Source organism: Diorhabda sublineata, chromosome 8, assembly GCF_026230105.1.
Source record: "Diorhabda sublineata isolate icDioSubl1.1 chromosome 8, icDioSubl1.1, whole genome shotgun sequence".
NCBI classification, from domain to species: domain Eukaryota; kingdom Metazoa; phylum Arthropoda; class Insecta; order Coleoptera; family Chrysomelidae; genus Diorhabda; species Diorhabda sublineata.
In genome coordinates, this window is record NC_079481.1 from 8180004 (window position 1) to 8196615 (window position 16612).

General features: G+C 33.8%; 1 protein-coding gene across 12 annotated transcripts in view; it reads left to right on the forward strand.

The window, feature by feature from the left end:
• LOC130448346 (dual 3',5'-cyclic-AMP and -GMP phosphodiesterase 11) overlaps positions 1-16612 on the forward strand; it is a 125827-nt gene that overhangs the window by 78652 nt on the left and 30563 nt on the right. For 9 of the 12 annotated variants that reach the window (XM_056785664.1, XM_056785657.1, XM_056785663.1 and 6 more), the window contains exons 3-4: positions 11721-11910; positions 12686-13013. In XM_056785664.1, the coding sequence (XP_056641642.1) occupies positions 11721-11910; positions 12686-13013 (518 nt within the window). Of the gene's footprint in view, positions 1-2842; positions 3356-11720; positions 11911-12685; positions 13014-16612 lie in introns of all 12 variants that reach the window. The other 3 variants (XM_056785667.1, XM_056785666.1, XM_056785669.1) reach the window with 1 other exon arrangement.

A 16612-nucleotide genomic window follows, 5' to 3' on the forward strand; every position in this document is an offset into this window, starting at 1 on the left:
ACACTGGAATTCATACAAATCAAATAATAATATTTAATCTGTAAACATTACGTTTACAAATATGCTCGTTCGAATTTAATGACGAATATATTATTTTTTATTCATTTTAAATAAAAACAGATAAAAAAATATAATCAAAATGTATAACGAAATCTGTTTCTATCTGTAAATACATAAATTATTTTAGCTAACATATTTAATTAGCAATAATACGAGGATTGCTAGTTAGTTTTAAGATATGGCAACACCGAAACGTTTATAAGATCGTAACAGATCATAGATCTATGCACATGAACTTGAAACTGAAGAAAAATTGACTGGACAAGGTTTTCAAACCGAGCCATCTCCAATAAAAGTGCCAGAAGTGTTTGAAAAAAAATCAATCATTCTTCGTCATCAGGTCAAAAAAAAACGTTTTCAAACAGTCAAAACATTGAATTGAAGACTCATCCGCGGTATAGTACTTGTATTTATCATCAGATTGATGTAGCAATAGAAAACAAGTAGATTTACAAATAATAATAGGAAATTACCAATAAATTTTAAAACCAATATCCATATCCTAAAGATGGCGTCGTGTGTAATGGTTTCGTGTTAGAGCAATGATGATAACCTCAAATAAAATTAGAACCATCGTTTTCACTCTCCCGCAACCCTCTCCTTGACTTCAAATCCATTTCGTTGTGTATAGAGAACTTCTATGCATATGGTAGAGTATTTATAATGAGAACTGAAACTTAGACGACCTAAACATCATTATTCACGTCAGAAGTTCCATGTTCCAGTTTCCTAAACCCCTCTTGGTATTGTCTAATATTCTCCGCTTCCATTAATAACAGCAAAAATTGGAGTGTTACAAAACTAATTCATTAGAAGCGTTTGGTGTGCAATCATCAGTAAATATGTCAATGTCTGAATATTTTTTTGCATCTATCTCAAGAAAGGTGTAGGGCTTTTATTTTGTACAAGACTCTCTATTTCATTGGTCTATTTCCAAAAGAGGCTTTTTTTCTGGGGGTTTTTTGTGCCCCACATTTTCCAAAATGGTGGTACCACTTCTTCAATGTACTTAAGTCTTCTAATGAGAAACTCGGGACATTAGTTGTCGTCTTCTACTAGTATTTGACCTGTTAGAAGACCCACCACCAGATTAATACAGTTTCTGGTCTTCTCGAGAACTTCTTCAGATTCCTTAGCTGATATAAGTATGATTATGTTGGATTGTATTATCAAAATTAACTTCTATCTGTATATTTTTTTATAACATAAGCAAATTGCGCTTTTGTTGTTAAATATTCATTAATAACATCACGTGAGGTTATCGAATGTTATTCACTGTTTAAGATAGTGAATGTTAGAACAACCGACAACAAGGCGTCTACGTAATCATAAAAAATTTATAAGATTTAATCTCTTATGTATAAAATAAGTTGGAGATTAGATAAGTCAGACCCGCGCAATTATTATTTTCGTTAAAATATTTAGTAGTAGCTGTAAAACTTTGTCGATAATTCGAATCAAGCGTCATAATCAGTTCTATTAAGTGAAATTGAAAGGTAAACAATTCAGGAACTAATATTAAATATGATGAAATGTTGTTCCTTAGTCGCTGGGTTGCGACCTCCTGTGGGTTTACACTGTTTGTTTGGTGCTTGTGTATGTTATGTATCTGATTTTTATAAGAACTGAATCTTGTTTGGATCTAGTCCACAAACAGTACATAAATTTTGATATTCTTCAATAGTTTCATTCGCGTTAATAATATTATCTTCAGTACGGTCATTCCTTATACTTGTAGATGTTATTTAGAAAATATGAGCTGGTGAAATCTATTCGTAAGTTTCATCAGATACATGTGCATCTATTCATGATGATTTGGTCATAAAAATTAAAAAGTATGACAGGTTATCTTAACTGGTATATTGAGATGAATATAACATATAACATCCATACAAGCTTGATCCACTTTTTATTCTATAAAGTGGAAATTCTTCTAGATCTTTAGAGTCAGAAGCGATAGTTTATTATTGGGATCGTCTTTTTAAACAGCTGGGATTTTGAGGTGGAGGTATTTTGTATCTGTCGCGAAAGGAATTTAGGAGATTAGAGGATAACACCAAAACGAAAAAGCTTTTGGTATAATTGATTAAACGCGAGTGTTGAAGCTGTAGCTGTAATGCCGTCGTGCAATTCTAGAAAATGTTAATAGGAGTTATAACTCAAATTTAAGATGCCATTAGTACCTTCAGCATCAATCAGTACTCAAGATTTTATTAAGAAACTTCTCGAAGTGTGAGAGACAAAGAACTCGTAAGAGTATGACACCTGGGAACGTTTGAAATATAAGACGAAGATCTATGGCAGATAGAGGCCCAAATACTTGTAAATATTTACTATTGAAGCTAAATAAGTAGAATTATATGTTGATTAAAAAATTGGGGGGTGTATTTGTATCAATAATTTATGTTGTCAGGAAATGTCTGTTAGACAATTTTTTATGTATTTATATTAATTCCACGTGCTTATCTCAACGTAGGATTACCATTATCAGTATTTTTTTACCTTTTATCTTCATAATTCTTCACTTGTGGTTCAAGAACCTTAATTAGCATAATTTGCGCAGTTTAAAATGTGTGCTAGCTTACCTGATAACGTTATCAATAAAGTTATAAATTCTACGACAACATTTATTCATGTATAATTTTATTATAACTAAAATTTGAAATTTATGAATCAAATACCACTCGAGTTTTCTATTATTTGGAATTCTGAACCATCCAAACGAGTTGATGTTAATAAAAAATCTTTCCGACTTAACGGATTTTTTTTCTCTTCTTTTTAGTTCTAATATAAAAGAAGAGCATAATTTAGATATGAAACAATTCTCCTTTTATTCCAAAGAAATAAAAGAATTGCAAACCATCGAAAAAGTATTGATCGTTGAAAAACAAAGTCGCCGAGGAAGGTTTAGGTAACAACTTAAACTGTTGTAAATTTTTTCAAAAATTTCAAAAAAATCGCTCAAAAACGGCTTCCTCAAAGTCTACTAAACCGAATATTCGTGTAAATTTACTTGAAATACCTGCGAAACAAATAAAAATTCAGTGGCGGTGGTATACGGGCGACACCATTTCTTTTTCGAGAAAAAACAACAAAAACATAATTGGAAAAGCATCAGGAGTGGCGGTGACCTTAAAGGGGTGGTGGCGCGATGTGGGGCTATGCCCCCGGGCGGCCCCTTCCCCTTCTGTAAGCTCGAACTCCACTCGGAATAGATCCATCATCAGAAGGGGATCTCTGCGATCCATGGGACAATCTTTCAGTATGTGCAAGTTTAACTGCAGACATAAAAAAGGTAAGATTTAACACGGAAACGAAATATTCGTTTTACATTTTCAATAAAAAAAAACATAACTAGAAACATGCATTTCCGCCATATTATCTGATCCGCTTGCTAAGAAGAATCACCAAGTCCCTGGCCACAAAAATTTTGGAAACAAATATATTTATTGTTCAATGTAATTTCTTTTTAGCTCCATACACGTTTCCAGCGATGTTCAATAAGTCCCATACCCTTTATATAACAAGTAACGTCCAGTTCCTCAAAATAACCTCTTTATTATTGGAAAATCTTTGAGCACCGAGCCATTTTTTCAACAGATAATCCGAGGAGGCTGAATCTGGTGAAATAGATGTATGAAGTAACAATTCAAACTCTACATTCATCAATTTTGACCATTGCAATAACAGATGTGTGACCTGGTACATTGTCTTGGTGCAAAAACTCATCCTCCTTAGCCAAATGCGGCCGTTTTTGATCGATATCTTCGCTCAAACGTTGCATTTAGTCTGCATAATATTCGCCGTTGAAAGTTTTTCCTTTTTCAAGATAGTCAATGAAAATTATCCCACGCGCATCCTCAAAACCCAACGCCATGACCTTGCCTGCAGATAGAACGATCTTTGTCTTCTTTGGAGCCGGTTCACCCTTTTCAGTCCACTGTTTCGATTGTTCTCTGGTCAGGCCAGGTATTTCTGGATGGATCCATGACTTAGGTTTATAAGCTTTTTTTGTGTATATTTGATGGAATTCATTTTCAGTTTATGCATAACTACGAAAGACTAACTTCAACTATTGGTACACTCGATTTAAAATCACTAACATATTGCACCGCACTTCACTGTCACTCTCACTATTTTTTCACTTTCATCCAAATTACAAATTTCCCTAAAGTAACTATTAAATTCCATTGAATTTCCTCTTTGAAACGCAAGTATTTAATCACAACAAGTTACTCAATACAAACAATTTTAATACTGAAATGTTAATATGTCAAAATCGGGCTTCTACTTAATCAGACTTGTCATTTTTTTAGCGCGAGTTATAATATAAAATTGAATAGTAAGAAGAAATGTTTGACGGAGTATATCCAGACAGACCTCGTATATCTAGTCAACCTCGAAACTGAACATCCATAAATTGTAGATTTACGACTCGCGTACAACTAATACCAGTCAAATGTCATTATTGAATTATCTTACAGCATCCAATTTATCTACACAAGTTTAAAAAAAATAACAAGTGGAACTGCTACTTTTATTTATTAGACTTTCTTGAGGCCGCGTAAATCATATTAAAAAGTATTTTCTAATAAAATTTACTTCATTTTTCTAAAATGAGTAGATGGTGCAACATTTTCTTTTCGTAGTCTCTGAATAACTTCCTTGTTGATGATATGCTCAGTCAGTCAAAACCTGCCTCGGTTGTGGTCCACACCATTGAACAAACCAGAAACCATGTAGCACCTTACTAGTTATAAAGTATTATGTTTACTGGTATATAGTTTCTTCTTGTTGTTAAAAGCAGCTCGAGATTTTTCTATCAATGATCGTATTTCTGATATCTGGCCACGTTTGTTGTGGTTTCGAGGTAAGCGTACGTTTCTAAATTTCTATTATTAGTTTTCATCGCTCTCCTATTTTCCTGTATATATATTTTTGTTTCATAAGTTTCGAAGAACCGTCATTTGAGATATAACTCTCTAGAGTACGTATCAGACAAGTCAATCACCCTTGAAAGAGATTTAATATAGTTCTTGTTCTTTTCCGGCGTGAAATCTGATGTATTTTTAAACCACTCAGGACGCCTTATTTCCTTAGGCTATTTTTGGAATCGGTTCAGAATTCAGGTCAAAACTAAAACTAAAATGTTCGTCAGAAAACAAGGTATTCGTTCAAGTTTACATTGATATTAACGATAGGAACCGTGTTGTGGATAATTCTAACTTCCCAAATGAAAGGACTCGATTTACTGAGTGTTTTTAGACCAAAACGAACAATATATCTCAATTAGTACACAAGATATGCAGCATTGAATGGAAAAAATATTAGAAAAATTCAATGAAGTTGAATGTCTGCGCTTAATTCTCTCCAGACTCAACGAATTCATTCGTATCGTATCTCAAATTGAAGTACCTGATTTACTGAGTGTTTTTAGACTAAAACGAATTACATATCTCAATTAGAACTCAAGATATGCAGCATTAAGTGGAAAAAATAATAGAAAAATTCAATGAAGCTGAATGTCTGCGCTTAACTCTCTCCAGATTCAACCAATTCATTTGTATCGTATCTCAAATTGAAGTACCTGATTTACTGAGTGTTTTTGACCAAAACGAATTACATATCTCAATTAGAACTCAAGATATGCAGCATTAAGTGGAAAAAATAATAGAAAAATTCAATGAAGCTGAATGTCTGCGCTTAACTCTCTCCAGATTCAACCAATTCATTTGTATCGCATCTCAAATTGAAGTACCTGATTTACTGAGTGTTTTTAGACTAAAACGAATTACATATCTCAATTAGAACTCAAGATATGCAGCATTGAGTGGAAAAAATAATAGAAAAATTCAATGAAGCTGAATGTCTGCGCTTAACTCTCTCCAGATTCAACCAATTCATTTGTATCGTATCTCAAATTGAAGTACCTGATTTACTGAGTGTTTTTAGACTAAAACGAATTACATATCTCAATTAGAACTCAAGATATGCAGCATTGAGTGGAAAAAATAATAGAAAAATTCAATGAAGCTGAATGTCTGTGCTTAATTCTCTCCAGACTCGACGAATTCATTCGTATCGTATCTCCAATTGAAGTACCTGATTTACTGAGTGTTTTTGACCAAAACGAACAATATATCTCAATTAGAACCCAATATATGCAGCTTTGAGTGGAAAAAATAATAGAAAAATTCAATGAAGCTGAATGTCTGTGCTTAATTCTCTCCAGACTCGACGAATTCATTCGTATCGTATCTCAAATTGAAGTACCTGATTTACTGAGTGTTTTTAGACTAAAACGAATTACATATCTCAATTAGAACTCAAGATATGCAGCATTAAGTGGAAAAAATAATAGAAAAATTCAATGAAGCTGAATGTCTGCGCTTAACTCTCTCCAGACTCGACGAATTCATTCGTATCGTATCTCAAATTGAAGTACCTGATTTACTGAGTGTTTTTAGACTAAAACGAATTACATATCTCAATTAGAACTCAAGATATGCAGCATTGAGTGGAAAAAATAATAGAAAAATTCAATGAAGCTGAATGTCTGTGCTTAATTCTCTCCAGACTCGACGAATTCATTCGTATCGTATCTCCAATTGAAGTACCTGATTTACTGAGTGTTTTTGACCAAAACGAACAACATATCTCAATTAGAACCCAATATATGCAGCATTGAGTGGAAAAAATAATAGAAAAATTCAATGAAGCTGAATGTCTGCGCTTAACTCTCTCCAGACTCGACGAATTCATTCGTATCGTATCTCAAATTGAAGTACCTGATTTACTGAGTGTTTTTAGACTAAAACGAATTACATATCTCAATTAGAACTCAAGATATGCAGCATTGAGTGGAAAAAATAATAGAAAAATTCAATGAAGCTGAATGTCTGTGCTTAATTCTCTCCAGACTCGACGAATTCATTCGTATCGTATCTCAAATTGAAGTACCTGATTTACTGAGTGTTTTTAGACCAAAACGAATAACATATCTCGATTAAAAATCAAGATATGGAAGAAGGAACCTATGAAAACGACGAAAATGAACTGGAATCGAGTCATTTTTGATTCTAACTTAAGAATGGGTTGAGTGACTTTGAATGCTTGATGATAAATCTAATCTAGGCATAAATACCGTGTAACTGAAAAGAAAATGAAGAAAATCGGCCGGATAGAAAAACGGAACGAACTGCCATTAGATTTTTAAAAATTTGCGTTTCCCGGGTTACTTTTCTCGACAAAAATAAAAATTCACTAGAAAATATTTGAAAATGGTCTAGTTTTAAAAGTAGTCGTATGAACACGGATGATGTTCAACTTCAGGACAGTTATTTAGATAGCCGAGACCCAAAAGATATCAAAGGAAAGTGTTGAACGCAACGTGAATGAATATGCGAAAGCTCTGTTCAATATGGCTGCCACGCGACTCAAAATACAACGTATTGATTATTCTGAGCGGTATTTGGAGATATTCAATCGCAATAAACGCAAATTTTTGCTTCGATATGTGACAATGGATGCAATTTGGTTCTATCGATAGTCAGCACGTGAAAAATCGACTTCAAATCAAAAAATACGAAAATCGACTGGCAAGATTATGGTATTAAGATTTTGGGATACACAAGGTATAATATTAAACTTAAAAAGGAATAAAACCATACAACCACTATTAGTTTGTATTATTAGAGTATTGAATCGCATAAAGGTTTAATTTGAAGAAAAAGAAAGTGCTGTTTCATCAGAACAAGGCATCAAGTCACAAATCGATGAAAACTATAGGTAAAATACTTGAATTAGGGTTCGAATTTTTACGGCATCCACTGCTTTCTCTGAATCTGGTTCCCAGCGATTTTTTCCTGTTATCAGTCTTTAAGCCTACGAAATTTTCAATTCACATATTTAGATTTAAAAATTTGCGGTACCAAATACACCAAAATTTAAAAAAATTTGTTGCTAGTTAGTTCTCAAAAATCGATTTCGTTGCTCAATCGATGGTCTTGATGAACACACGTTTAAAATTGCAAAAACGAACTTAATGTTGATAAAAAATAGCAAACTGAATCCACAAAAGATAATTATAGACCTTGGAAGAAATTTATTGAATTATAGTGTTGAGCTGAGTACCTCAACTGTACTTAAAACACTTTTAGAAGTTGTCCGAAAGATAAGAAAACCAAAGAACAAAACGCAGTATGTATATGGATTAGATTGACACATCATTCTTCTTCTGCAAAGAACAAGAAGAACAAAAATTGGTCATCGAATATTCGGTTTTATATTAAAAGAGAATGAATAAATTCGAATGGAAAATTTTCGCTTTGCATTCTCGTATTATACACGCCAATTTGTCATATTTTAGCGGTTTCGTAAATATTCTCTTGAATATACAAACAATTCGGTTGCGTTATAACTTCCTGTACCACATAAACTTTCATCGCCTACCACATACTTCCTACGTCACTATGATCACAGTTAAAAATATTCCTCGCTAACGGGAGACTGCGTAGGAAAACTTTTTCCGATATAATAACCGTCCACACACATATATCGACACAAAAAAAATCCTACAATGTGTATATTGAATTGAAATGAATTTTTTGTAGGAATTAATAATTAATAATAGTTCGACTACTATTATATACCGTGAGCCGGCCCTGTACTAATATTTTTTCGAAGATAAAGTTTAGCGAAACCCTCGGGTACTTGTATTTAACTTTTTTTTACTATTTACTCTTTTTTATAAACGGTTTAAAAAGACAATACTGTTTGTTTACTGCATTCTAGAGATCTCAGCAATCTGAAAGTTCTAGAATTTGTTTTTCATATATAAAGCGGAAGTTTAAAATAGCAACTAAAAAGCAAAAAATAAAAGGCAGTTCAACAACCCTGAGAAAACTTATACTAACAAGTAAAAAATATATTATACATAGTTAACAAAAAATCCGTAGGTTTCAATCTTTTTCTGATTTCATCATCTCTAAGCTCTTAATCTTAGCTTTATAATAAGTTTCCTATGTTGTCAATGAGTTATTTTTTTAGTTGCTTTTTCATGGATGTTTTTACTCGATCTTATTCGATCCTATCAAGATTTCTAGCCCAAACTTTCTTTTAAGTTCAAGTTTTAAGCCCGAGCTCTGCGCTGGCCAATCCATAGTGACATATTGGCGTTAATCCTTCCGAGAATCTACTACAAAGGATACGTTTTCTTTTATGCGGAACAGTACACGAATCTTTCTCTAGGTCTTCTGTAGACTCGTCCTCTTCTATCGCTACTAACGTGATCTATGGCAAATCGTATATGGGCTGCTCGGTGGGTTTGGGATCAATAGAAGTGCAGAAAGGAAACTAAACCACTTCATATTGGATTTCGTACAATTAGAGCGTGTTAGGATATGTAAATGCGCTTTACTATATGACATATTGATCGTAGTAGAAAACCAGAAAGATCTACAAGGAAATTTGAAGAACTGGAACCAAATATTGACATAAAAAAGAATGAAAATGAACAAAAAGAAAACTAAAGATATTGAAATCAGGATTGATGAGGGTCTTATAGGAAAATTTAGTAGCTTCTAAGTTGGAAGAAATAGGAAAACATGTTTTGGAATTACTATACATCAAACAAGAGGATCGTAACATAAAAAAAAAGAAATTTCTAATGAGAAAAAAATGAAAGTATGCAAAGAAACTTACAGGTCAATTCTCACATAGAGCTGTGAACTTTTGGAATTGACAGAAAGGAACAAAAGTGGAATTGGAGCAACAGGAATGAAATACCCTTAAAAGGAGTAACTAGAAATGATAGTAACTCGAATATAAGAGAAGATTTAAAAGTTGAACCGATTCCTAGAAAGGAAACAACTAGAATGTTGGTGCCACCTACAAAGATTGATAACACAGTGCCAATAAGAAAAATTTTTGAAAATAAAATATCAGGAAAAAAAACTATTTAGCGTATAATAGATATGGAAACCTAAGAAATACATTTTCACGTATCCCTTTTATCATCCCTTCGCGGTAATAAATATATTCGAATTTTTCGAATAATCCCTTGAAACCTACTCTGTACGTACCATTTTCAATCTCATACGGACGAGTTCCGCAGTCTATTAGCACAACAAAGAAACACTAACAAAAATCTGCGGAATTTAAAATCCGGATGTGATGAACAAAGATTCGTTATTCGTTCTGTGGCCCGAACGAAATTGCGCACAGTATTTATATCCCCATTGTTATTACATACTTCATATTCCCATGTGAAACGAGTTTATTTCTTTCGAGAGTCGACGAATTCAAATCAAAATTACACAATTGAAAATTACATTTATTAAAAATCAGAATTTTTACAATATTGAATTAATCTTGATGAAGTTCGCACTCAATAACCTCTAACACATCATATTAGATTTAATGCTTCATTGTAGGAAAATCTTTGGCCTCCGAGAGGGCTACATCTGGCGAATAGGGTGTAGGTGGTTACAATTCAAACTTTAATTCATCAATTTTGGTCATCGAAATAACGGATATGTGACCTGGTGAAACAACACTTTTTTTTTCTTCGCCTCAAACATTGCAATAAGTTCTCACGTTACTTTTTCAAAATAATCATTGCAAATTATCCCACGCTATACCTTCCGTGCAGATGCCTTCTTTGGAGCCGGTTCTCCCTTTTCAGTCCATTATTTTGATTGTTCTTTTGTCGATTTTCTTCAAAATTACTGGAGTCGTCAACTCATTTGGAGGACCAGGACGATGATAGTCTTCGTACGGCCTCGTTTGAACCTTGCTACCCAATATTTTACTGTTTAAATTGGTTGGGCTAAATTCTTTCGTTTATGTTAGATTTTGAACAGCAACTCCACAGATTATTTTCATATAGGCTTCCCTATTAACCAAGCTTATTTTCTTGTTTGCTTTTATATCAAATTAATTGGGTCTAAACATTCGTTTGGGGTTGGTAAAGAAGATGACTGTATCTTCGGCCAAAATATCTGTAGTAAGTCAACTAGTGGACCAAGTACGGAATCCTACTGCAATTGGGAAACGTTTTCTTGGTTTCGAAGTTTAAGTTGGTTAAATAAAATTTCAGGAATAGTTCTTGATGTCTCAACTGTCTGTCAAAAATCTTTGGTAGCGGGCTTATTAAATTTTGTGTTAATCCTTGCTCTCTATTTCGTAATTTAGTAGTTGGAAAATTGTAAATTTACAGAATATTGTATAAGAATGAACAAAACCAAAATGTTATTAACACGGAAAAGTCTTTTTCTTAGTATAGGATCAACACATTTCTTTTTATATTTTCTTTTGTGGTCCCTTCATTTAATAATAAAGCCACAATCTGGTGAAATATCCCACGGCAGACGTAGTTTTATGGTTTATTATCATATTTGGGACATATTACCAGACTGAACTCTTCTGGATTCTTTTTTGTATAGACGTAAAAGCAAAAAAATATTTTTGGTGTAGCAAAACAAATACTTATAAAACTAGTTTCATTGCTTTTCGATTTGTACCTAAATTATACGTGGCTAAAAATTTCAATGAAACAATGTATTTACGATAATTTTTTATATACTATACAAGGTGGATAATGTAATAAGATCAGAACATACAGAAAGCACAATAAAATTGAAACATTTCATTTATTTCAGGCTTACAACTACGTAACAGTGGGGAGGATACGCGGATGCCGATAGATGGAACCACAACGGGTTCGGATTCTGCCAATAGGCTTCCGAAACATAACCACGGCAATTATGGACATTCGTATGATCCAGAATATGCTCACATGGAATCGTGGTTGGACGAACATCCCGATTTCGTCAATGATTATTTCTTGAGGTAAATATCCATATAAATATGTATAAAAGAAGACTCTGTTTGTCTAATGATACAGAATTTGATTTAAAACCAGCGACGCCTGAAGGTTTATTCCATTATCAAACACTAAATAAATATCTTAATCAAATTTGAAAGCTAAACGACATTGAAACTTGAAAACCAAAATTGAAAAGGTGTAAGGACATTGGAAGCTGAAGATGAGGTTAGTTTCAGCACCGGCAGATCCAAAGAACAGACTTCTAAAGGGTTTACAGCCGCGAAAGGTCTGAAGGTGATGCCTCGCGCCTCAAACATTCTACGGAAAAAATTACAACCATAAGGACATGACATGACAGACTAAAGGCGATATTAAGAAACACACATCAATAACAACAAACCTAATTAATCTTATATGGGAATGTACCGAGAATTCTGAAACTAAAGTGGAAACCGAAATTTATAAAAAAGTTTTCACGCGTTGTTGATTGAATTGAATTCACGTTTATCGAAGGGGCTTCCGACACATATATAAATGCAGAAATTTCTCTTTTAACTACGTTTTGTTAATAGAACTGGAAACTAATCGAATATCTGCTCAATTGTGAAAATAATTAACAATAACAACTCGCTGCTGTTGAATGGAAAACCTCTAGGCGAAGCTTTCCGATTATCAATTCTCTTTCAACCTCAAATTACTTTGTGTATATTCACTTCAAAGGAAAATAATTTTTTTATTATAATTTGATTGAAATAATAATCGCGTTTAGTTTAAAATCGGCTTTTTGCCTAATTACAGAAAAGCTACTCGTCAAATAGTGGAACAATGGCAAGTCTCTCACGCGACTCCTACGTCGTCTAGCGTCGAACTTTCATCGCCTACGCATAACAACCAATCGCGCGCGAGTTCCGGCGCTACGACACCAGTACGCAAAATATCAGCGCACGAATTCGAACGCAGCGGTTTACTAAAACCGATGATTAACACCATAGATGGACAACCGACGTTTCTGACCAGCGAGAACCAAACACAGGCAGCGACTGGTAGTCCTACGCTCGGTAGACGACAGAGGAGGTCTAGGCATGAACTTAGGCAGATGGACGAGAAAGATCTCATTTTTGAGTTGGTGAGTTCACTATAATTCCCTATTAAATATTTTTTAAGACGCGATTATATTTTGTGCAATGATTTAGATCAAGTTCCAATTCACACCTTATTATAACTTCGCGCACATTCGAAAGAAGATGGAGGTTGATGGCAATATATAGAAACGGAACATGGAAACTGTTGGGAGTTTGAACGAAGTGATTGTCTCTGAACAATCATAACCTAGATCAATTTTGCGACTAGTAGATGCTTTTTTAGTACAATCCCGAAACGAACAATTGGATACCATCAGATGATGGTCCATAAAGAGTTCGTTTCACTTTAACAGAACGTGTATCTTGGGGATTGTACATTGAACAATTAGACGCTTCCAAAAAAACATTTTAGGATTACGAAGCAACTAGATTCACCGGATCAATTGCCTGACGAATTTCTTTCATCCCCCAAATTAGAAACGTCGTAAAAGTAAGTCATTTTGAAACAACTGAGGATTTTGGCGCATTGCTAGAACACTAGAAAATGGCTGGAGTTTATGTGTTTCCACGGTGGTGTGCTAGAAGAGAAACGACTTGCTCTTTATGAAAAATTAACCCCATAAAAATTGGCCCCGCAGAACTGTAGTTACAAGAAATTTGGAATGTTGTTCTAAGCTCATTCTACTTTGTTCCAAAAGGGAGAGTACTGAGAAGGAAACTTTTAGAAAAAATCGAGAAAAAAAAACGTTTTTAATAACTATAGCTTCCGAAGCGTCGCGATTCTTGCAGTTGTTCTAAGTTTGTTCTCAATTAACGTGGAGATGAAAAATTAAACAAAGAAATTGAAAAAAAAAACGGTTTTTTCGAGCTGTAACTTCCAAATCGTTGTGAATCTGGCAGTTGTTCTAGGTTTGTTCTCAATTAGCATGGGGAGGATGAGAATGAAACATAGAAAATTGAAAAAAAAAACGGTTTTTTCGAGCTGTAGCTTCCAAAGCGTCGCGAATCTGGTAGTGGTTCTAAATTTGTTCTCAATCAACGTGGATATGAAAAACGAAGCAAAAAAATTAAAAAAAAAACGGTTTTTTCGAGCTGTAGCTTCCAAAACGTCGCGAATCTGGCAGTTGTTCTAAGTTTGTTCTCAATTAACATGGGGAGGATGAGAATGAAACATAGAAAATTGAAAAAAAAAACGGTTTTTTCGAGCTGTAGCTTCCAAATCGTCGCGAATCTGGCAGTGGTTCTAAGTTTGTTCTCAATTAACGTGGAGATGAAAAACGAAGCAAAAAAATTGAAAAAAAAACGGTTTTTTCGAGCTGTAGCTTCCAAATCGTCGTGAATCTGGCAGTTGTTCTAGGTTTGTTCTCAATTAGCATGAGGAGGATGAGAATGAAACATAGAGAATTGAAAAAAACTGTTTTTACGAGCTGTAGCTTCCAAAGCGTCGCGAATCTGGCAGTTGTTCTAAGTTTGTTCTCAATTAACATGGAGATGAAAAATGAAACAAAGAAAATTGAAAAAAAACAGTTTTCTCGAGCTATAGCTTCCAAAGAGTCGCGTATTCTGGCAGATATTCTAAGTTTGTTCTAAATTATTTTACAATATGGAAAAAAAATATATTTTGAATTCTTAAAAAATTGATTAATTATTTTGTTAACACCCCAAAAAGACCTCAATTTTGAGAAATAGCTTTCATATGAGGTGTTCTAGCTTCTTCCTAAATTTTAGCGATTATTCTAGGTTTGTTCCAGTTTCTTCTCAATTAGCGTGAAGATGAAAAAATGAAACAAAGAAAATTGAAAAAAAAAATCCAGTTTTTGAACTATGCTGCATTTTTTCGAATTAGATACTTATTTTTGAAAAATACGGAAAAACTGCTAAAATTTCGACTACCTGACAATGCAGTAACAAATTTTTGACAAATATATTTCTCTTAATATTCCATTCTCGGCGTTACGCCTACTGCTTGAGGGTTAAACAATACAATTTCAAATACTTATTTTTCTTAAATAAAAGAATGTCATTTCAATACCCAAGCTATAACAGGTTAAACAGAGAAAAACGAAAAATTTGACTATACTATGTTTGGAAGTTGTTGAGAGGCTCAACAACAGAAAATTGCTCGGCTCCATAAGGATCTGGCAAACTCACCCATTATCTGTTACTTTCCTATCGTTCTCGATATAAACTAGGACATTATGAGATGAGATTTTCGGGGGTAGAGAAAGATTGTCGATGTTCTTTAGTACGTAATGGTCCATTCTTTTCATTAGAAAGTGTATTTTTACTAAGAATAACAAATATCTTTTTTAACCCATATCGTTTAGTTTATTTCATCCCTTTTTGTTAGAAATTATCATTAGGGCACCTTTAAACGTTACTATTATATTATATAACTTTTTCGTCAATTGTAAAATATTTCCGCATACGTCAAGAGCTTTTGAATCGGTGCAAATAGGTATTGACTTCTGTTGGAGAATCGTATAAATAATTTGTTGTATGTAAGTTTCATTGAAGCGACTAGGTAAAAAGTAAATATCAACTTTTTTTTGTTTTTAATGTTGTTTTGGAATATTTATATGAATATTTTCTTAACTTTATGTCAGAACTTTTCCGATTCATTTTAAATGGATGTGACAGTGATCTTCTTATAGCGCTGTTTAACCTTTTTATCGCTACCAGATAATAAATGCGACGGGGATGTATCGTATAAAAATCCAATTTTCTTTCAATCTTCGACAAGTCCGCGAAACTTCTTACATCAGTATAATAGAAAGTTGCGTAAACTTCTTTGGAAATATTTATCGCTAGGGCCACTATCCTTCTGTCAAACTTAGTAAAACTTTTGACGAGATAAAGAAAAACGATGCTTGAGTTGAAAAAACTGTCATTATATTACAAGATGATCTCAGAAGGAAAATCGAGGCTACGGCGACGGAATCAATCGGTGCGTTGTAATTTATCTTGGTGAGGTTATCTTTCACTAGGAAAACATTCGACTCGTTTCTATGAGCTTAATCCAACGCAGAAATAATCGTACCGAATGATGGATAGTACCTGAATCCTAATCAGGTATCGTAAACAATGTCTAAGGAAGACGTGGAGGAATTTCAAGAGCAACTACCACAATAAACCCTCCTCTTTCCTTGAAGAGCTCTATACAAACACCCACTACTCCCAAAGCAGTTGTTTCGACCTCAAAACCTCCTCTACTTGGAGCTTCCAAACTCGAGGTCCAAATAAAGAACCCAAAGTCCGAGGGTGGAAATCAAGAGGGAAAATCGAATCTGTAGCTTGACGTGAATCGAGAGGGACAACTCGAAAGAACAGCTGTTAGATTTCATTGACTGGAGCTAACATGCGGTTTCCATTCGGCATCATATCCTAATTTTTCAAAAGGTTGAAGCTAAAGCATCTGATCAGTTTAAAATACATCGGCGTTTGGTAATTTCGAATGGGGTACAACGAACTTATGACTTAATGGCCCTTTTTCACCCGCGAGTTGATGATCTTTGCTTCATTTGGATATTCCCCGCTGTTGATTTTGTTAAGATCCTCAGAATAATTTAATATCCAGGATTTTTCGTCGTGGATGAGTCCTTGAGTTGTGATATTAGAGGATGCTCAAGAAGAGCTCAATATA